General features: G+C 39.4%; 2 protein-coding genes across 4 annotated transcripts in view; one reads left to right on the forward strand and one right to left on the reverse strand.

The window, feature by feature from the left end:
• The window catches only part of foxk2b (forkhead box K2b), a 106,224-nt gene extending 86,708 nt beyond the window's left edge, over positions 1–19,516 (forward strand). Inside the window, exons 9-10 of one of the 2 annotated variants that reach the window (XR_013499154.1) lie at positions 1,543–2,157; positions 19,321–19,516. Coding sequence is in view for 1 of the 2 variants with exons in the window: in XM_078225423.1 (XP_078081549.1) it covers positions 1,543–1,739 (197 nt within the window). In the remaining variant the exon portion in view is untranslated. Of the gene's footprint in view, positions 1–1,542; positions 2,944–19,320 lie in introns of those variants that run through there. The other variant, XM_078225423.1, reaches the window with a different exon arrangement.
• A 731-nt stretch (positions 19,517–20,247) lies between these two features.
• Positions 20,248–23,791, reverse strand: part of wdr45b (WD repeat domain 45B) — a 53,569-nt gene continuing 50,025 nt past the window's right edge. For both annotated transcript variants that reach the window (XM_078225428.1, XM_078225429.1), the window contains exon 10: positions 20,248–22,488. In XM_078225428.1, the coding sequence (XP_078081554.1) occupies positions 22,382–22,488 (107 nt within the window). In that variant the 3' untranslated portion in view covers positions 20,248–22,381. The remainder of the gene's footprint in view (positions 22,489–23,791) is intronic.

A 23,791-nucleotide genomic window follows, 5' to 3' on the forward strand; every position in this document is an offset into this window, starting at 1 on the left:
GCGGCCTTCGCGACACACGACAGCGCAGAGTCGCTGAGCAGAAACTGATAGCCAAGTTCCGCACACATGAGGACGGCCTAAACCGGGATGTTGGATTTATGTCACATTATCAGTAACCCCCACAGCTTGCCTCCTGGGCTTGCAGAATCTCACTAGCTGTTCTGTCTGGAGACAATACACATCTCTTTAACCTGTGTTTAATGTTCCCTCCACCCACATTGTCTGTACCTTTAAGACCTGGCTGGCTGTAGGATTCGCCTTCTAATCAGTATTCTGCAACTTGATTTTGTCTGTTTGCACTGTTTGAGAGCACATTTCCACTCCATCTGACGAAGGAGCAGTGCTCCGAAAGCTTATGGTATTTGCTACCAAATAAACCTGTTGGACTTTAACCTGGTGTTGTGAGACTTCTTACTGTGTAGATGAGGTGCCAGTTGGCACTGGGTAATATTGCCTCCCACATTTTGTTCTATCCCATTTTGACTACTTTTTTGGATGTTGGGCAAAGACATGTGTAAGCATTCCTCAACCTTCTCTTTTACTTTTGTCTCAAGTGTCAAGGCATTTGAAAAAAATATTTCTTCTGAGGTTTCTCTCCCATACTTTTTGACTTTCTCCAACTAAAGTTACAATTACTTACCTACATTCAGGATTTTGATGACAAGCCAAATGCAGCATATTTGTAATACCTTCATCGCTTTGCAGTTGATAGACTCCTCATTTGTTTTTCCTTTTGTGGTGAGGAGACAGCTGAGCAATTTTCCACCTTGTCAGGTAGGTGCCAGTGCACTGAAATACTTTGGCTAGAGGCATGGATACTTCTCAAGAACATCCTTAGCACTAAAACTGGGATGTTGTTGAGACCCATAGCTTTTGCTGCATCCAATATGCTCAGACATTTCTTAATATCAGATGGCAGAAATCACCGACAAATGGCTTGTCGTCTCGACTTGGCACCATTTCCCCTCGCATGACCAAGCATCTATCCTTCGAGCCAGCTGTTTCTCATCTACATACTGCCAATCTAATCACCCGTGGCAGTCAAAGGTACAAGACGACTACCTGGTTCAGTTGAAGAGATTTCATGATGTCTTGCATCTGAAGCTATCATGACTTAGTGACTGCAGTTATCAAAGTGGTTGCAGAATTTTATCTGCTCTTTTCTGTTATTGTAAAATATTTCGTAAGTTTGACAATGAAGTTGACAAACTCCAAAACTTGGTTAGTCCTTTTATTGTTATAACTCCAAAATCCAGTCCCTTTTTTTTAGGTAAAAGGTATTTCTTCTGAAATTGGTAAATAGTGGCGACATCTGTCTCTTGATTGCCTAACAGTGTGTGAATCATTGAAGAACATTACTATTGTAAATTGTCCTCCAATGAAAATGTATTTAACTGAATATGGGCATCAAATTAAATTAGAACTTTTCCACTCAAGTATTTAAAAGGACCCTTTTAATAATTGTGGGGAACTATCAAGGCAAACCTAAGAGGAATTGACTCGTTAAAGAGGCCTATAAACATTCTGTTCTGTTTCCTGCAGCTGCTGCAAGCCCATTACACATGTTGGCAACCCATGCCTCCGCATCAGCATCCCTTCCCACAAAACGCCAAAATGGAGACCAAGGAGAGCAGCCAGAGATTAAACGTATCAAAACGGAAGATGGAGAAAGTATACTTGTTGCTGTCAAAGTGGAAACCCCAGCTGTGGCTGCAAGTGTGCACAACAGCCAAAACTAAAGACTGGGGAATGGGAAAAGATGCTTAATTTCTATCAAATGCAAGGTGCCAAATGGACAAGTCTAACTTAACATCTAGAACTTCAGAATGTGTTGACTCGTTATGGGTTTAGGGGACCTGTAAGAGTGACTGTAAATTGTAGCACTGAGAAACAGGAAGCCTTAAAACACAGGAATAAATTAAAAGAAACTGAACAAATTTAATAAGTGACTCCCCTCACAAGAGGCTGTTCCTCCTGCTCAACTACCTCAGTGCTCACTGGGAAAGGGAGAGACGGGAAGGGCCACAGCTAGCCACGCACATCTGACGTTCTCCATCAGATACTTACAGACTTGAGCAGACCAGTGTGACGGCAGCATGGCAAGTGCTTACTGTACACCAGTTACAAAAGATTGTATATTACATAAAGGAAACAAAGGTGTGGACCCATTTCCTACATCTGGCAGCTAGCCTTTAATGACCTACCTAATGCAGTTGTTAGTAAATATGCAGTATTTTGTTCATATGTGGAATTAGGATATTTCTGGGTGTATTTCATTTCTGCAGATGAAAATGGGGTTACTATCATTTCAGATCACTCCATTTTATATTTCAGAAGCTTTGGAATCACAACTGTTTTCGTACGTAAATTTAATTTTATGTTCAGTGAAAATGAATGTAGTTATGTTTTTTTAAATAACCAATGGAGTGGTTAAAAGTTTACTTCAGTCTGTTTAAATCCAGATAAATCTACTTTACACCTGCAGATTTTCATATTTTAACAGATTCCTGATGAATTTAATCAATTTTTATTAATGTGTAGTGATCAAATGCTTCGGGTTTGCATGTTTTGGGCAAGAAGCCAATGTAACTGAGCCGTTACCTGACCTAAATGAACAGCTATTAATTTGACCAGCGCTGCACTTACCTACTGCTTATTTGCTTTCTTTGCTTATTTGTTACTTTGTGTTGACATTGGCTATTCCTGGCTTGGTTTTGCAGGCTATATTTCAAATGAAAAGAAGAAAAACACATTGCTGCAAACTGTTTATTTAAGAGGAGGAGAAAAAAAAAGTGCATATCTGTTCTGGGCTATTGGGACCTGGTAACTGTTGCTAAAAATCAAACTGCGGAATAAAAACCTTGTTTAATTATGATGTCTATGTAGTCGGGGTTACGAATATTCAAAATATGAATGGACACAAAATATATTTCATGGTATTTACGTATCTACGAAGTCCATTTTTCTCCACTTCCAACAGTTTAGTGGCTTTTATTCACAGGGTAGCTGAGCTGCATAGACAAGTCGGGTCCCATGCTCAGTTCTAGGTCAGCTGAATTAGGTGATTTCATCAACCAGTTTCCCCAATCAATATTGTTATCCAATGGACTTACCTGTGACGTCCCAGGGTTGAATAGCCTGTCTAGATTCATGGCTCACATGGATAACCAAAGAAAAACCTTTTCTGTTTGATACCAATGAAGTGGCATAATATGTTTGTTATAATCCTCAGCGGTTTACACATTAACTTGTATTTATGTCTTTAGTGTAATAAAACAAACTAAGATGCTTCACAGGTACATTGGAAAGCAAAATGAGCTACCTGTGGTGATATTGGAGCAGATGGCCAAAAGCTTAGTCAAAGTGATGGATTTTAAGGAGGATCAAGGGGGAAAGAGGGGCTGAGCATTTTAGAGAGGAAAATCAAGAAATAAGGGCCTGGGGAGCTGAAATTATGAAGCAATGTCAAATACTGAAGTAGCCTGAATTAGATGAGTGCAAATATCTCAGGATTGTAGAACTGAAGGAGATTATAGAGAAAGGGATGTGATTCTGGAGGGATTTGGAAACAAGGATGGAATTTTAAAATTGAGGCGTTGCTTGACCAGGAACCAACCCAATGCAGCTTACCAGGCAGGTGGCTGAACTGGATTTCGTGAAAGTAAGGACATGGACAGCAAAGTCTTGGATGATTTCAAGTTCAGTAGAATGGGGGAGACCAGCTAGAAGGATATTGGAATAGTCAAATCTGGAGGGGAAAAGGGCAGGGATGAGGTTTCAGCAAATGAGTTGAGGCGGGAGCAGAGTCAAGCATTGTTATTTTCGTGGAAGTGAACTGATTTAGTGATGGCATGAATATGCAGTTGGAAGCCCATTTTGGAGTCCAATATGACACTAGGGCTGAAAATAGTGTCTGAGTTGCTAGGAAGAGAGATGAAATTATTTGGGAACTGAGTTTGTAGTGGGCACCAAAGCAACAGCTTTGGTCTTCCCAGTATTTAATTGGAGGAGATTTCTGTACTGGATGTCAGACAGGCAGTCAAATAATTAATCAGCATGCAAGAGTTACCAGAGCTGGTGGTGAGGTAGAGCCGGGCATCATCAGTGTACAAGTGAGAACTAATGCTGTGTTTTCAGATGGCGTCACCTTGGGGCAGTGTATAGATGAGGAATAGGAAGGAACTGAGGATAGATCCTTGTAGGACACCACATATAATGGCGTGGGTGCAGGAAGAGTTGTCATTGCAAGTGATACTCTGCCTATAGACAGATTAGAATGGATGAGTGGAGTCCTGCCCAACTGGACAAAAGTGGGGAGGCACTGGAGGAGGATGATGTAGCTAACCCTGTCAAAGGCTGCAGACATGGAAGCTATTTCAAAATCACATTTGTGGTATTAAGGCCGTAAATAGGAACAAACGAAGATTGAAATGTAACCAAAGTTAAAATAGAACAATCTGATGCTGGTGGGATAATTGGAGTTTGCTGCCATAATCACGATCACTTGAATTGCTAGTTCAGGCAAGATCTGAATCCTTTGCTGTAAAAAATGGGTGAGAAAAGTAAGTCATTAAGCCACCATTCTGCTTGTTGTCCATGTAGCATCAGAAACAAGATCAAGAATGGTTGGTCTGCCAACTGTTGGGGAGTGCAAGGGCCCATGAATCTTGGAAGAAGCAAAACTGGAAAGATAGGTAGATGTATATAAAGTAAAAGGATTGTTCAAGAGGTGAAGATTTAACCCATGTATTTACTGGCTAATAATTTTTTCATATTTTAAACTATATGTGAAATAGTGAATCTTATTAAATTCAAGATAATTGTGTCCGAATGAAGATGCTTTAACTTTTGAATTTGTTGAAAATGTCTAACACCAAATTACTTAGATAAGCTTTATAGATCATCCCATTGGTATTCACAATATTGAATATGCCAAATCACTTAATCTCGAAAGATAGTACAGCTCTTCAGCAGCCATTACATTGTTCGATGTTTCTTTGTACAAGTCACTGCACTATTAAGTAATTATTTATGTATGAAGCGCGTTGGCGATGTTTGCTTGAGAAGGATGTGGAAAGGTGCTCTAGGAATGTCAACCTTTCATCTGAAGAAGGACCTTCCCCTCCCTCTCTCCCCACCACCACCCCTCACTATACTAGTCTAAAGCAGCAGCTGTCCATGACTGGATTTTGAGGATATTTTAACTCTTTGTGAATCTCAATAGGACAGCCAGCAGGAGGCTGACTATTGAAAAAGGGTACAGCAATAGATAACTTTGCTAGCATTCAAATTGGCATAATTCCCATGTGCTGTTCCTTTGCTGAAGTGATGTATTTCTCCAGGTGAGGATTGAAGCTGAAGGAATTCAGAAAATCTGAGCTGAACAGCAGGATGTGAAAGCAGCGAGTTTGACCACTAATATCTTTGTTTCCTTCTGGTAAATTTGGAAGATTAATACAACTGGATTTAATGTTGTATCCAAGCTCACTTTTAAAGCTGCATCAAGCTTGGCTGAATACCATTGATCAGCTAGACCTGAACTTCATTTGTTTGTCTTAACATCACAACCTTTACTGTGTGTGTTAATGTTGAGTATGACCTTGTAACCTGCTTTACTTTTTAGAACAAAATGAAAAGTTTGCTCTCTTTGCACTGCAACTGGACCTTTAAAAGTTGTCCAAGAAGCAAGGAAGCTACAACGTATTGGGATGATCGGTGTGGCTTGCGATATTCTGGTGGAAGGGGCAGTCATCAATTTTCAGTTTAATCTTTTATATGTTGGGGAGCATAATCAAGTTTCTTACCTGCAGGCGACTGTGTGCAGATGCATTCTGTACTATAGGAGGACGGCAATGTTTCTTTTTGTAAAATAACACAATACTGCAGATGCTGGAATCTGAAAAACAGAAAATGCTGGGAAATCTCGGCGGGTCTGACAGCATCTGTGGGGGAGGATAGAGCCAACATTTCTAGATGACCCTTCATCAGAGCTAAGCGCAAAGGGAACCAGCAGGGATTTACCGACTATTGGGTTGGGGGAAGAGGAGGAGGGGGTGTGGAATGTCCATACACATCTCCTGTCCACATGTCCGTCCTTGGCCTTTTGCAACGTTCTAGCGAACCCCAACGCAAACTGGAGGAACGGCACCTCCTCTTCCGATTGGACACTTCACAGCCTTCCGGATTGAACATTGAGTTCAACAACTTCAGAGGATGAACTCTCTCCTCCACCTTCACCCCATTTCCACTTATTCCATTTCATTTCATCTCACTTAGCCATGTTATTATCCTTTTTTTCACTTTTTTCCACTTCTCCATTCCAGCTCTCCTTCCTTCCGCCCCCCAAGCAATCCTTTAACAATCTGTACCTGTCCCTCCCCCCCCACCTCCTCCACATTCTCACATTCTGATCACTTTATGGACACTCCTAGTATCTTCCCAGCCTTCTGTATCCTCATTTACATTCCCTTTGTCCAATTCCACACCCCCTCCACCACCACCATCCCAATAGTACAAATCTCTGCTGATTCTCTTTGCTCTTAGCTCTGCCGGGTCATCTAGACTTGAAGCTTCGGCTCTATTCTCTCTGCAATATCAGAATCTGTGGGGAAGGCGTCCGCTGCTGCAGGCTTGTTTAAGGGTTGTCACTAATAGGAACAACAATTTGATTGGACAGCAAAATATTAGCTGAAATTAATAATGTTTCGAATTCCACATAGCTTTATGGGAAGCATGGGGAAAATGTTTAATACGTATTAGCGAGTAGTTTAATATTTTAGCGGGCAGGTGGCTGAGCTGGACTTTTCTGTTGCACTCGAAGCTTGTTTCCCTTTTACTGCAGGGTACAGATTTTTAAAAATTGACAGCCACATCTGCCAGATTATAAAGTTAAATTAAAAGAACTTTGTAGCTGTGTGAATATAGATCTGAAGTTTGGCCTTCTGCAGGTGGAGATAGGATATTATGGTTAGCACCTTGTATATTTCCAAAGTTCAATTCACTTTCCTTGGGATTGGAATGTTATCCTTTAGTCTCTTCCTTCATTTCTCCCCCTGTAAATTAATGTACTATGCCATAACAAGTTATATATTTTGGTGATGCAGGAAGGTAAGAGGGAGTTTGCGCAAACCTTTTTCAGACATCTGCAGTCCTATTCTTCAATCATCGAAACCCTATAGTGAAGAAGGAAGCCATTTGGCCATCGAGTCTGCACCGACAACAATCTCACTCAAGCCCTATCCCCGTAACTCCACATGTTTACCCCGCTAATCCTCTAACCTACACACCCCAGGACACTAAGGGGCAATTTAGCATGGCCAATCAACCTAACCCGCACATCTTTGGACTGTGGGAGGAAACCCACGCAGATACAGAGGGGAACGTGCAAACTCCACAAAATGACCCAAGCCGGGAATCAAACCCAGGGCCCTGGAGCTGTGAGGCAGCAGTGCTAACCACTGTGCCACCTAGTCAACAGATGAGTAGGAATAGGCCAGCAATGGCCTAGATTTTTCTTTTGTGGTAAGGTGCCTAACATTCTGCTTATTGCATCCCTTAACACTGCAGAAGTTGGGAAGTAAATGCATTTTGGTTAAGTTCTCAAGTTTTAAGTTTTCAACCCAGTGCTCCATTACATGCTCATGGTGTAATATACTGTGCTACTCGTATTTCTGGAGGTTATAGGGATCACTTGTATGGGAAATGGTAAGGAGGGGGTAGGGGAGTTGATGTTCATGCTGCGGTGGCAAATGCTGTTTTGAAGTTATGGAGAAGGTGCATCACTAAATCTGAATAAGGTAAGTTTATTTAATCTTTGTTAAATCTGCAGTAGCAGTTATTGATATGGGTTTTTAAATTTTCAAAGACTTAAAATGCTTAATTCTCCGGCCTTCTTACTACCAATATGGATTTCCAAAAAGCTTTGAAGAACTGGAAAGAAGTTCACTGGAACTACTTCTGCACAATTGTACTTTACAGAAGTGTGTGTTTCATGTGGGCACTTCATAAATGACCCTCAAAGCCAACAAAGTAAGCCTTTATCCCATCTGGCAGGACTTTAACCCATGTCTCCAAGATTAAAGCATTTTAATGCCTTGAATGTTTTTTGAGCATCTGTTTGACTCACGCAAATAATGCTTTGGTTGTATCTGGAACCCAGACAGTGAAAATGCTTCTGATGTTTTACTGTGTCTAAGCAACTGCTGACCAGACCTTTGAACATGACAGAAATGGTGACTGTCAAAGCATTGTGCTGGTTATTGAGGTAAATCAAAGGGGAGTAGTGTGTGGAGTGGGGCAGCTAGGCACACTGTCTTAATATTTTTGTAGGAAATTAAAGATAAATGAATGTTTAGATTTCATCTGAGAAGCAAGATGCTAAGCCATGCTCTTTTTCCTCCAGGAAGGGATGAGTAACCTTGAACAATTCTCATTACAGCTACTACTCAGCAGTGGCTGCAGATTACACATTTCCTTTCATGGATACCTTTCATCTGTCTGGATTTGCAGCAGGCACAGATTGTTGTAAAGGCCCAACAGTGCCATTTTAATGCCACTCATGGAGGATACAAGCTCAGGGTGACTTATAATTTGCCACAAAAAGTTTGCATAGGAAAATAGAAAATATTAATTTTGAAATAGAGGAATGTAATTCCATGTTGATGTTAAAGACACTTGGGGAGGGAGGTGGAGGAAATTTTACTTTACATATAACCCAAATTGTTCCTGACCTGTTGATTGCTTGTTGTGGATATTAATTGCTCAGCACAGACATTCTTGAACATGGTCTCACCAAAAATGTAATGTTTGCATTTTACTGAATGTAAAGGAAGAAAACTACATTCACTAGTGAGAGCTCAGTATTGTGGACTTATTAATACTGGTGAGTTTCCACCTAGAAATAGATATTTTATACACAACATTCGTGTCAATGGGAATAGTCAGTCCAACATTTAAGTTTGTGCTATTAATTGAAGGAGATTCCTGCAAGAAATACTGATTCACTGTCTTCTTTTCTGAACACTGGAACAAAGCAATCTCAAATGCAGATTACTAACCAGATGCAGGTTTTTAACTTTGGGATTATGTGGCCATTCAGTAGAATGTTCTTCCATTTTCAACTGAACATAAATTTTAATTATCCATTATAACTCCCATTGGGTTCCATCCAAAGAAGAAGTAGTTCTGATTAGCCCACTTCCTCTTGCAAAGCCAAAAGTAGTTTCACTTCAATTGTTTTTGGAAAGTTATAATTTTAGCTCAAAAGTAAATGTAGGAAAAATATTTTTGAATGGTATAAATGTATACAGAAGATGCCAAATTTGTGCTCTTTGCCACTTTAGCAGTGGGACAGAACAGGCATTTTAAACCACCATGATTTATTTATTTTGTTGTGACAGGAGACCAGTGTTGTACAATGTACATTTACAATAATTTGACTCCAGTCAAATGAAGAACAAGGTAACTGGTATATTCACTTTTAAAATAATTGTAGGTGTCTTTGTTTGAAATAAAACACCAATATGAGCAATTGAACTTAATCTTGTTTCAGAGGGTTACAAAACCGAATCTTGCTCGAGGTTATGGATACTTGCAGGTGGTTAAATATATTTCACACTTGGGTGTTTATCTGGAAACCCATTGGTTAACGTATTTGCATTTTATTTTAACTTGGTCATGAATTCATTTGAAATAAGTTGACTAATGACTAATAATAACCTTCAAAGGGAACTTTAACTGAGCACCACAAGTTAGTGAACTTTCTGATGTGTATGAATTTAGATCTAATCCCATAAAGAGTAAAACATCTGCAACGTACTTGTAAAATGCTGATCCAAATATTTCCCAGGGCTGTCACAATTAAATGACAGATAATCACTGCAAAATAAAAAAACTCTTGTTCTCCCATTGTTGCTGTTTGTAATAACTACCCTGGCATGAGTGATTCCTTCCCTCATAATTTGAATTGCTAAAGCACAAGTTTGAAACCTTGTAAACATTCACCAGGTTTACATCAAATTGCAAAGACTAACATCGGAAATCAGAGTCAGTCATTTGGTCCCTTGAACCTGCTGCGCCATTCAATTAAATCATGGCTGCTCATCTACCGCAATGCCATTTTCATGTACTATCTCTGTGTCCCTTGATATCTTTAATATCTAAAGATTGTTGATCTCTACTCGATAACTGAGCCTCCACAGCCCCCCTTGAGTAGAGAATTCCAAGATTCACTACCCTGCTGAGTGAGGCATATGTGAACATAATTGCATCAATCTTCATGGTGTGAGCATAAGGAATAGAATAATAGGCAAAACTCTCTGTAATAGTTTTGAGCCTTAACTTGGAGTGTGAAGACACTGGATTACCTCCAGGGTAATTAGTCGTTATTTTCACTTGTATTACTTGCACTTGCCTTCTCAGCAGTTTTATAATGTTTAAAGGAAATCTCTCAATTTAGGTTTAAACATTTTGATGAGGGTATTGAGATGAGGTGATCAATTCATAGAACAAACTCTTGTGTGTGGTTTTTCAATCAAAGACTTGTGGAATCTCTAGCATAGATTTTATATCAAGTACTGTTAGGTTTTGCAGACAGCATGATGGTTGTTTTTGTGACTGTCCCATTTCCGCAAGTCCAAAAGCAGAAACTAGAAGTAAAGAGTATGCTTTGAGGACAGAATGAATGACCGCAAGTAACCCACCACAGACACTAGAACACTCCCAGGAAGTTCCCCCGATAACTACAAGCAATCCTAGACAGAAGAACATTGGCAGAAATAACCTGCGTTCTTGCTTACTCAAGATTAGGCTCTTGTTGGTTCAGTTCAAGTAACTGAACAATTATTACCAGCTTTCTTCAACTCTACTTCCAGGCTTGGGGTGAGCGGCAAGGGATGAAAGCAAAATTAACTACTTGCAGAGGACATGTTCCTGTATGTGGTGAAATAATTCAAGTGTTATCCTTTACATAAAGCTATCTCCCAAACTCTGTGGTTATAGTTTGTTTGCATTAATTAGAAAAACCGAGCCTTGTCTGGCATGTTGATATGGGGTCAGGTTCTTGTGAATCAGAGCAAAGGGATTGATTCAAAATAGGAGAGAAAGTGAGAAACCACAAGTCAGTTAGCCTGACATTTCTCATTGGAAAAATGATCAATCCGTTAGTAAAGGGTGAAAACAGGGCACTTAGAAAATCATAGACAAGAGTCAGTTTGATTAAATGAAAGGGAAATAGTATTTGATATCAATTGGAATTTTTTTGGAGATATTAAAGAAGAGTAGATATTGGGGAACCAGTGGATGTAATCTCATTTGGACTTTCAAAAAGTATTCAATAACATACCACACAAATGATGTGGAGATGCCGGCGTTGGACTGGCACAGTGAAAAGTCTCAACACCAGGTTAAAGTCCAACAGATTTCCAAATAAACCTGTTGGACTTTAACCTGGTGTTGTGAGACTTACTATACTACACAAATGGTTGTTGCAAAAAAGGGGGTTTGTAGGGTTGGGATAATATATTAGAGAATTGGTTAAAGAGAAGAAAACAATAGGAATAAAATGGTCATTTACTGATGAGGCTGTTGAATTAGTTCAGGAGCTTCAACTATTTATATTATATTTATATTAATGACGACTTAAAGGAAGTACTACTATAAAGAGGAGAGAGATATAGACAGGTTAATTGAAGCAAAAAGTTGGCAGATGGAGTATAATGTGAAGGAGTTCCCTTTTTTGGAAAGCAATGTTTTCTGTGGAAACAACCCAAAATATATTCAAAGGGACCATGGACTTAAAGAAATCCCCTGCATATTCCCCCCCCTCCCCCTCCCCAGCAAACAAAAAATTGGAGGGCATATTGGTAAGAATAGAAAAATAGGACTTCCTTTTTAATGGTGAGAAACTTGCGTGTTGGTTTTCAGAGGGATTTCGGTGTCTTTGTACAAAAACACAGGCCCAAAATTTCCAACCAGTCAACCCATGTGTCCAACGCTGATCAAATGGAAATCTACCCACTTAACTGAAAATGTTGAAAAGGCTACTACTTCCCATACATAATGCAGAGGAACTCCCTTAGTGCAGAAATCCTGAGAGCAGTGAAGAGAATGCATAGAAGCAGTATCCCCTTTTTATGGTACCAGCTGCCATATTCTGGTGAGTGCTTAAAGGTCCCCAAGTTTCTTTGGGTGTCAGTACATAAGTGAATGGTTTGTGTGTTAGTGGATGGGAGGATATGTGCAGGGGGATTATCAGTTCTATAGTAGCCCTAGACAAGGATTTCCTGGTTAACTTCAAGTAAGTAAGTCAGAATTGTCCAAAGTCTCAGACCCTCTGAAAAGGCCTCTTGAGCCAAGTGTCAAAGGGAGCAGGGAAATTGCCCGTTGAAAGTTCAAGCATCCTGGGAAATTCCCAGAGTCATTGTTTCCAGGCTTCCGTGGGAACCATAAGCACACCTTGGGTTGTTTGTCCAGTTTCTTACAACCTGGAGACCAGAAGTTCCGGACTGCTAAGTGAACATGCAACTACAGCAAGCAACTAGGAAGGCAAATAGTATGTTAGTTTTATTGCAAGGGGTTTAGAGTATGAGAGTAATGAAGTCTTGCTGCAATTATATAAGGCTTTTCAGAGATCAACCCTCGAGCACAATTTTGGCCCCTGTGCTTAAGGTAAAATGTGCAACAAAATTGAGTAAGTCAATTCCTGTGTTGAGGGTTGTTGCTACAAAGAGAGATTGAGTAGAATGCCTATAGTCTCTGGGTTTTAAAAAAGTGAGAGGCAATCTAATTGGAACATAAAATATTCTGTGAGACCTCAACAGGGATAGAGGTTGTTTTACCTGGCTGGAGAGCCCAATAGTCAGAATCTTAATCTCAGGATAAGGAGATGTCCATTTCAGACAGATGAGCTTTTTCTCTCCTGGCTGTGAATCTTTGCAATTCTCTACCCCAGAGGTCTGTGGATGTTCAGTTGCTGTACATGTTCAAGGCAGAGATCAACAGACTAAGGGAATTGAGGGATATGGCAGATTGGGCCAGAAAGCGGGATTGAGGTTGAGGATCAAACATGCTCTTATTAGATGGTGGAGGAGTTTCAAGGGACTGGATGTTTTTATTGATTGTATATTAGCATTGGTTTCCCAAACAAATTATAAACTTTTCCAGGTAAATCTAAACTCTGATAGTTAAAATGCATGAGTTATTGTTGCGTTTTAGACATTTTTACATTGCCAAGTTTTTAAAATATGATTTGCTTTTTTTAAAACAAGCATTGAGTTGGACAGAGGATGGATGGTCTGTCAATCATTCTCAAAGGTGAGTCAGCATTTGTAGACACGTTGTCCAAATCACTAACCTTTGTAGTTCTACATGTACTGACTGCATTAAAACATTTTTATTTTTATTTATTAGTGTCACAAGTAGGCTTATATTAACACTGCAACGAAGTTACTGTGAAAATCCCCTAGTCGCCACACTCCGGCGCCTGCTTAGGTACACAAGGGAGAACTTAGCACGGTTAATGCATCTAACCAGCACATCTTTTGGACTGTGTACTTCAGATATTTAAGTCATTAAATATTAAATCAAAAACAGGAATTAATTTGTATTTTGAAGTTTAATTGGCTATGGGTGAATTTCCTGCTCTTCAAATTGTGATGAGTTCTTAATCCTTAAATAAAGAGGCACACAGGGTTCTGCTTCACTTTGAAGAACAGCACTTTCACAATGCGTTAATGCAGTGCCAAAAGTTTGTCCACCCAGCTTACATTGTCAAGTTGAGCCAGCATTTGCTGGTTTAGTATCTTAAACAGGTCTCAGAAATGACACAGCTTGTACAGTTACAATTCAGGAGCATCTACAAAATGAAAATAGATACAATCAAGGCATTTTTTTTTCTCATTTCATCTCGTGTATTCACTGTCAACAATGATGACTACTGTCATCTCAAAAGTAGGCACAAACTCTCTTGCTTTTGAACCTCTGGCGCATCCACCTTTCAGACAACCAATGACTAACTGCTTGTGCATTGCAACATAAAGTCTTTGACAAAAATGTAAAGGTATCCTAGTTGTTAACATAAGAGCTCCCCCCATTATTCATATGGTTAACTTTAAGTAAGTTGGTTGTCATAACTTTGGCGGGAATGTAGAAGGGGAACACTGCCCTGTTGGAGCAGGAAAGAGGAATTGAAATACTCCCACTTTGCAAGCAGTTTTGATGATATTGTACTTTTTTCACCCACTGATATTGCAAGATTTTGATTATAGACAGCAAGGAAGTTTTTTGTTACCATTTTAGTAAGTTTTGCATGCTAATTTATATCAGCTTTGTGATTTGTGCAAAGTAATTTTTCTTGCTGTGATAATGTTAATAGTTGATGCAAATTTGGGGCACAGAATGAAATGGCATACAACTCTGTTAACTACTCATGCAGTAAAAGTTTAGTCTTTTATTAAACTAGAAGTTGCTTCATTTCTGTATTAAATGTGCGTAAGTGCACCTTTTGAATATGGCGAGGGTTCTTAATCTAGGCTGCCATTCCAAGTTGAGTAATGATGCATTTTGGTATGAAGAATATGAAGAGGCAATATAAAATAAGGGATAAAATTCTTGAAGGGGTGCAGGAGCAGTGTGAGCTGGTTGTATACGTGCATAGATCATTGAAGATGGCAGGTGGAGAGAGCAGTTCATAAAGCATATTGTATAGAACACAGCAAGACACTAGACCTCAGCTGAAATATTGTGCACAGTTCTGGGCACCACACTATAGGGAGGAAGTGAACACATTGGAAAGAGTGCAGAAGAGGTTTACAAAGTAAAAAGTTTATTTATTAGTCACAACACTGCAATGAAGTTACTGTGAAATTCCCCTAGTCGCCACACTCTGGTGCCTGTTCGGGTCAATACACCTAACCAGCACATCTTTCAGACTGTGGGAGGAAACTAGAGCACCCGGAGGAAACCCACACAGACACTGGGAGAACGTGCAAACTCCACATAGACAGTGACCCAAGCCGGGAATTGAACTCGGGTCCCTGGCGCTGTGAGGCAGCAGTGCTAGCCACTGTGCCACCGTGCCGCCCAAGAATTACAAGAATCGTTCCAGGAATGAGAAACTTCAGTTATGAAGATAGATTGGAGAGGTTGGGACTGTTCTGCTAGTAAAGAAGAAGAAGACTAAGGAGGTTAGATGTTCAAAATCATGAGGGAACTGGAAAGAGTAGATAGGGAGAAAGTGTTCCCACTCATAAAAACATTAAGAACAAGAGGGCACAGATTTAGTCATTTGCAAAAGAAGCTAATGTGATGCGAGAAAAACCTTTCTCTCCCAGTGAGTGGTTCGGGTCTGGAATGCTCAGCCGGGAAGTGTGGTGGAGGTAGGTTCAATCGAGACATTCAAGAAGACATTATGTGCAGGGGTACAGGGAATAATCATGGGAATAGCACTAAGTCGTGATGGTCGTTTAGCAATCTGGTGCAGACATGATGGGCCAAATGGCCTCTTTCTGCACCACAACAATTCTCTTTGTGGTAAGGCTTATATTTGTTTGACTTGATGCAACATAATCCCTTTGGATACAATACCTTAAACATACAGAAAAAATTACCTGGAGTCCATCTAAACCATCATGTACAGACCAGGCCCATTCCAAATAATGATCCATAGTTAAATTGATATTGACAAAGGCATGTAAGTTAAGACATTGCGTTCCTCTGCGATTTACACCAAAACTTAGTTGTAGACTGAATACTTATTCTTTTTTGCAAACTTGTGTTAAACTACAACCTACTGGTAAACTCAGCATGTAGAGATCCGGAAGAATTTGTGAATGTTGGTTTTCGTTGTTTCCACTGCTCACTTTTGAATCTCCGTCATTAAGATAGTGTGGATCGAGGTGTATCAGACACAATTTCGCCATGCCAAAATTCATGTTTAAGTCTGTACTTAGTGTATAAGTTGAGCCCCCCCCCCATCCCTGCAACTTTTCCACTAGGAAATACCACATGTGCATTACGAGTCAGCCTCAATTTTCCACCTCACAGATGCATGTTTTACTACCTACAAGTTGGTACTCGGCATCATGCAAGCAATACATTTCCTTGGCAGTGTTGCCAAGGAAATGCATAGGAGTTTAAGTCATGGCCACACAGCGAACCACACATGGCAAATGAACATAAATGGACCCTCCAGCAAAAAGGATGAAATATAAGCTTGGTTTCAAGGAATTCACCCTGAAGATGCCCAAGACCAAATGCCTCATCAAAATGGGAACTGGTGTGTGAGCTTGAGAAACGTATGGGAATGGGTCCTCAACTGTCAGAATGATTACATTATCACCCGAAATGCAATGAGTACATGCAGTTAATAGGCCAAATGAAACCCCCAAGTCCAGGAAAGAATTCAGAGCAACAGCTAATTGGTGTAGCTGTTTTGTGGAACAAAAATGTCTGGTTGTGTGGCAGAAAACCAAGATCGCTCCAACAGCCAGAAGATCTTGATGCCTAAATATACAGTTTCTAGTGGATTGGACAGCAGCAAAAACACAAGTACCCATTACATCACGTCAGTGTAGATAATATGCCCATTCACTTTGTGTCCAGCAACCAAACTGGAGTGGAAAGGTTCAATACCATTTCTAGTGAAAACCACAGGACATGAGGGTAAGATTCATGATGGTACTAACTTGCATAGACAATGGAACCAAATGAAGTCTTGGTCATTTTTCAAATGTATATCAAAAAAATTAAGCTTCCTGCAGAAGATTTTGTTTATGGCAACCATTGGATGGATGAGGATGGAGTGAAGTTATGAGTCGATAACTTGTGGCCTACATAAACAATGCTGATTATTAGTGTGAGACATGTTCAGATCCTACATAACCAATGAAATCAAGAGGTCCCTGTGAATTAAAAAAAAACATGCAGTTATACCAGGAGGTCTAACGTCTGTAATTCAACCTTTGGATGTGTGCCTCGACAAGCCATTCAAGGATCATGTTCATCCAAATGCAAAAGGTAGATGGTTGGTGAAGAAAGAACTTTCACCACTTGATTTGTGTAGTTTGTCATCAAATCTGGGATGCTATTATTATGAAAGCTATACTGGTTGAGCATGGAGGTCAGGAACTTCAACTTCCAACCTCAGACATTCTGTCCATGCTCAGTTTGGCAGTGTAAGCTCTTTCATTTGACTTATTGTCACATGTATTGATTTACAATGAAAAGTATTGTTTCTTGCGCGCTATACAGACAAAGCATACTGTACATAAAGAAGGAAAGGAGAGGGTGCAGAATGTAGTGTTACAGTCATAGCTGGGCTGTAGAGAACGGGCCAAGAATAGGTCCATTATGCAGGGTAGATGATAAAAACAGCTTGAAAACCCAGGTGAGCGGAAGCAGAATGCCTTAGCCAGCAAGTATCCCAAGCAACCCCTAAGAGAGTAGAGCGGTCTCAAAAGGAATTTCCAGGTAAGAGACAAGGACAGGTCCAGTGAAGGGGAAAAGAAAGAGCCAAGAAACAGGCTCCAATTAGAGAAAGAGCTGAAGGTTGAATCAGTGCTGCTTGCCGTTGAGAAAATGCACCCAACTGGAGCTGCAGGATTTGTTTGGCGCAGCCATAGCTCTGAAGTTGTGCTTGAGTTGGGGTTTGAATGTATACTTGGGAATCCAAGAGAAGGGAAAGCCTGGAGATGAGATTTAAATACTGCAAAGTGGGCTGTCATTGAAACCATCCCAGTTGGAGTGACCTTTTGGACAGAATTCCAACATACGATCCTCAAAGATGAAAATTGAAAACCCTTGAGAGATGGAGCTTCAGTGAGATTGGTTGACTTGAGCATTACCAATGCCTGGCTGGTTTGTTCAGAAATCCATTGACTCTGCCTTGGTCACATCTGTTATTTGTGTAATGAGGTGTGTTCAACCACAATTGGCTTATTGGCATACATCTCATACTTACCTGAAAGGTTAAAGTATAAGGTAGGTATTGTGAATTGTTTTATCTTTCTGACCTTGCATAGTAAAGCTTACTTTTATTTGTTTGACACCCATGGAATCTTGTGTCTCAATGTTTTGTTTAAAGCAGACAAAGTTTATTAGTCCTCAGCAGGATCTAACCAGAAACTTGAAGATCTGGCACAGGATCATAACAATACACTGTCATTGATCATCGAAACAATGCAGAATATCCAATGGTATGGATGTAGTGGAGTGATGATTCTGAAAGCAAAATATCAATCTGTTTTATGCTGCTATGAGATTTGACGTTCCTTGTTGAGAACGTATAGCAAAGCTGGACGGAACATGTGCAATCTGACATTTTGAAGTTCTCCGGGCTGAGAATGGATCCAGTGTGCCTGCACAAAAAGAAAATGGCACAAGGACCAGATCATCACAATTGAGAAGGGTTCCAGAGAGAGGGTGGGGGCACACAAGATTCCATGGGTTTCAAACAAATAAAAATAAGCTTTACTGTGCAAGGTCAGAAGAAAACAATTCACAATACATACCTTATACTTTAACCTTTAGGGTAAGTATGAGGTGTATGCGAATTAACAAGCCAATTGTTGTTGAACACACATTACACAAATAACAGATGTGACCAAGGTAGAGTCCATGGATTACTGAACAAACCAGCCAGGCATTGGTAATGCTCAAATCAACCAATCTCACTGAAGCTCCATCTCTCAAGGGTTTCCAATATTCATCTTTGAGGATCATGTGTTGGAATTCTGTACATAAGTTGCTCCAGAAGAGAGCAGAGAAAGGATTCAAGCAAGAAAAGAGCTGTGATTGGCATCCTTTAAGTAACCGGAGAACCCTGAAAATCTAAGGAGGCAGCAGAACATTGACTTCATGCTGCACACCATAGGGGCAAAGGCACCTTTTGGAACAGTAGCTTTCTGCTCAGCACAGCTGAAAAGCTTAAGTTGCACTTTAGTACTGGGAAATGAGATCGAAACACTGGGAGTGTGGCACTGAGGGCATCTGAACTGCATTGACAGAGAATTCCAGGTAAGATCTTAAGTGAAGATTGGAACTCCTCATGAGGGAAACAGTTCCAACAAGATTGGTTGACTCGGCACTACTGACAGTGGTAGATAATTCCACAAAGGAATCCGTGGAATCTGTTGGTTGCATCTACCATTTAGTGTAGAATGTGCAGTGACTTTGACTAGGGTTTGCCTGTTAATTCACATGTACCTCCATTTTATTCCTGCATGTTGGAGCATAAAATATTGTAAATTGTTTTATATTTCTCGTAGTTTATTTTTGAGTTTCTCTTCGCAAGTGCCTTGAATCTCAAACTTTGTCTTTAAACAGGAAGTTATTGGTCCCTGTCTGGAACAGGATCATAACCACAACGATGCCAATAGCCAAAGCAAATGAGAATGAACTTGATGAACTCTTTACATTGGAATTTGAAGACAACGAATGATTATTCTAGAACATTGATGCTGTTTAAAGGTACAGTATGCTTGTAGAATTGATTCATTCAATAAAATGGTCATTGATTTAATTTGAATTATCGGTGATGTTTTTTTGTCACGTTTCACCATCAGCAGTTCACATTTTATACTCTGCAAACAAGACACCCCATTTTTGGAAAGATTTCTTGAGGCTTCAAACATTGATAAATGAGTGATGCAAGTTCGGCTTACCATTATAAGCCAAACTTGCGTCACTCATTTATCAAAGTGATCCACAGCAGTAGTGTGAAGATAGACTGTTAGTGGTCCATCTTTCGGCTACATGTCTTCCAGGTGCACCGATCTGAAGTTATTCAGTCTTGGACACCAAAGTATAGATTCACCAGTGTTACAATCTCAGTACAGATCAGTAATTCTTACTTTAAATTAGATGGAATGTGAAATTCCAGTTATTTACTAAGAATAAAGCCATAGTATTCCCCCTCCCTCTGCTCAAAGCCTCCCCTTCCCTCCCATCATCACCATATCCATCCCCCCCATCAATTGTTTTTAGCATCAGCTTGGCTCCTCTCCTTTTTACAGCCTGGCTTGCATGATCACCAAATTAAAATAATAAATGAAATTGCTAAACTACTAAATCATTTACTACGGTGACATTAAGTGCAACTGGATTATACTTTTCACCAATTGTACTTGAGAATTAATGTTGCATTTTCCCCAATAGTACAAATTAACAACTGTTCAAAGTTACTATTTACGACTTTTTATTAGTGCAGGGAAACAGATAAAATACAAAAAAAAATGACATGGGTCAAACAAGTTAGTGAAAAAATTTAATACAATCAAACATTTTTAGTAAAAAGTGGACACAACTGAGTTTTTCTAATTAACAATTTACACAGGCACACTTGTATGTACACCATTTTTTACTTGATTTTAATTTACACTGCAGAACCCAGAAGTGAATGAACATTGAGTGCTCAAAACACTGGTTATTAGTAAAGGAAGGTGCATTATGAAAGTTATCTTAACTCATTAGATTGTTCAATAACTGTACAATTACAGGAGCTGGGAAGTGCCCTGTTTAACATTTCTATAATAAAAGCTACAGTGTAAAACTGTTAACTATATGTGACAGCTTAACCCAATGCTGTTTCAACTGTAAATTTCCTGAAGCTTATTGGAAGTTTTCCTGTGGAAACCTCGAGCTGAGTTTTTCAATATGCCTGCATGCAGTTGTCCTATTAATTACAATTTCAAACTGTATTACGTTTGAGGTACAGTGCTGCACAGATTTTAAATTCCAATAAAAGCAGGAAAGGAGTGTAACTTTGCTGATTAATGTCAGTTACATTTGTGTGCCTTTTCTGTCAAAAATATAGCACACGTTATTGGACCACTCCCACATACTGTATCTCTGTACATGCCAACAGAAAATTCTTAATAAATCTACATTAGTCTGGATAAATAAATAGAGTATTAACACTTGAAAGAAAATCAGTTTTCACTTAAGTCTGCTCTGACAATCTCCAGGGCAAACCCTGTGGGGTAGTAACCATTCAAAGTGATCCATTCCTACAAGATACCATTAATAAAAAAAAGGCAGAAGTATTTAATAAAATGGTATGCATTTAATGAGCTAGTTTCTAGTCAGACACTCGGTCTGCTTAAGAAAATATTTGCAAAGGAAGTTTTGGCTTACTGGCTAGACTTTAATCAAAACCCAAACTGGATGTTAAACCAGGTCACTGGGAGGATTTTTTTTTTACAAAAGAGTTTGCACTTCTGGTGTGATGATGTTACACTATTACACAAGTTTAATTTTTAACCTGAAGTTGTCCAATTTACCAAAATTAAGGGAACAAATATATTAAGATTGCTTACCCTTTGAAAGTGAAGATTGAATACAACCAATACAAACTTTGTTTTAAGCCACTAGATTTTATGTAGAGGTTGGAGTTAGTTTATTCTGCAAAAACACAATGATTTGTTCCCTTCGCAGTTTTTTTTAAATTTAATTTACGCAAAGTTCTCAACCTGGATGCCAATTTATTCACTTATGCACACCAGATACAGAAAAGTACAAATGTCAGAATCACCATCAGACGCCAATAAATCTCACCTTTCCTTTGAAAGAAGGATCACCAATATACAAGTTAGACTTAATGTGCAGACTACATTAAAAACAGTATTTTGTAACTAGAAATGAGTTTTGTACTGTACATACATTTAGCACAAAGCCTATGCTAACAAATTGGGCATCTTGTTTTAAGCAAACACCAGTTTATAACTTTCTGTACTCGTGAATCCCAAAGTGGAAAAAGAATTTACTGTGCACTTAACTCCATGAGCTGACCTGAAGTTAACAGCCTTGTGCAATCTGATGTCCATTTAAGCTTTTCACATTCACAGGCCACAATATATAGTTAGAATGAAACCTAGATGTGGTGACCGTACCATCCTTTGGGCTTGCGTATTTGACAAGTAATTGCTCACATTAGGCAATGATAATTTGCTTTGCCAGCAAGCAAACCAAACGTTAAGGAAAAAACCTGCCGCTTCAAAATGTCTACTGTAAACATCCATTCACACAGAAACAAGTTTAAACAGGCACAATTAGTTCAAGAGTTCTTTTACGAAAGAGGAGCGGTTTGAAGGATTGGTTACTTCCTTGTGGTCACAAAGGTTAAATGTTGCAATTCATTTTAATAAAAAGTAGATTCTTCCCCCAAACCCAAAACATTCCAGAACAGAATTGGAAAATGGCAAAAATAATAAACGGAGACATCTGTATGTTGTCCGTCCAATGGTCCATCGCTAGAGGTTCATTATGCTCCTCATTTTATCACTGTTTAGTCACGTAACACTTTTTCCTCTTTTAGGCTGGCAGACTAAACCCCAGCAACAGGCAGATCTGTTTGAAAAATAATTATTTGCATTCGTATCCTTTACAGTCATATCTTATCATCTGTCATTTCCAGGAACTGGGCATAGACATCCCGGGTGCATTCACCTTTGGTGTTGAATAAAAATTTGTAGTAGCTGCCATCTGCACAAATCGCTGCAACAAAACAGACCCAGATTACTGAACGTTATTCCGAAAGACAATTAGTTTGTTTAATTAATTTCATGTCACAAAACTGTTAAAGGTTAAAATAATCTCAAAGAACAATAATGAAATAGGAAATCATTTGGTTGGTTAATACTGCTACATTACATGTTTAGTTAGAATTAAACAATAGATGCATGACTTTCAAAGACACTTCTGACGTGAAATTGTAACTTTTCTAGTATGCAAACCTTGAATAGTTGAAGTGCCTCATGGTGATCAATGCAACACATTTTCCAAGTGTTAAAAGCAATAAACTCAGCTTCAAACTTCAAAAGAAAAATCATGCTAGACACAGGATAGAAACAATGTGTAGATATGAATAATGATAAAGTAAATGTGTTTTCCATGCACTTGTTGTAGAATTTGTGTATTGCTTGATAATGTTTAAAATGTGAAACTACCTTAAGAGCATCAGCCGTGACTCAGATGGTAGAAAATGTCTGTTTCAAAACTGTGGGTTCAAGTACCATGCCAGGACATGAGCACAAAAATCAAAGTTGCACTCCAGTGCAGTACTGTGATAGTGCTGCACTGTTGGAGATGCTGTCTCCCGCACAACATATAAATTGAAGCCCCATCTGTCCATTCAGGTGAACATATCATGGCACTATTTCAGTGAGACAGGGGCATTATCCCTGGTGCCCTGGCCAGTATTTATTCTTCAATATTTCATTAACACATTACTGATTTGTGGGAGATTGATGTGCTAAAGTTGTCTGCTATGTTGTCTACACTACAAAAATGTATTTCATTGGCTGTAAAGTGCTTTGAGCTGGTTGGGAAAAGTGCTATATCAATATAGGTCTCTTGTTATAAAAAGACAAATACTAAAATACATTCACCAGCTGGTTTTAAAAAATCAAAAACAAATTCCAATATTGCAGTGCAAAGGAACGCGTGCTTCACACTTAGAAAACACCTCTATGCAAACTGGTCTTCAGCATAAACAAGTAAAATAGAGGTGCTCTAATCCATTCATCCGTTTTCCCTCGGGCAGTTTTTTTTTAAACTACTGAAAATCATGAACATTCATTGAAATAGATTCCAAAATCATAGAATTCCTAGTGCAGGAGGAGGCCATTTGGCCCATCGATTCTGCACCAACCACAATCCCACCCAGGCCCTATTCCCATAACCCCACATATTTACCCTGCTAGTCCCCGACACTAGGGTCAATTTAGCATTGCCAATCAACCTAACCCGCACATCTTTGGGCTGTGGGAGGAAACTGGAGTACCCAGAGGAAACTCAT

This window comes from Mustelus asterias, chromosome 12, assembly GCF_964213995.1.
Source record: "Mustelus asterias chromosome 12, sMusAst1.hap1.1, whole genome shotgun sequence".
In the NCBI taxonomy this organism is placed as follows: Eukaryota; Metazoa; Chordata; class Chondrichthyes; order Carcharhiniformes; family Triakidae; genus Mustelus; species Mustelus asterias.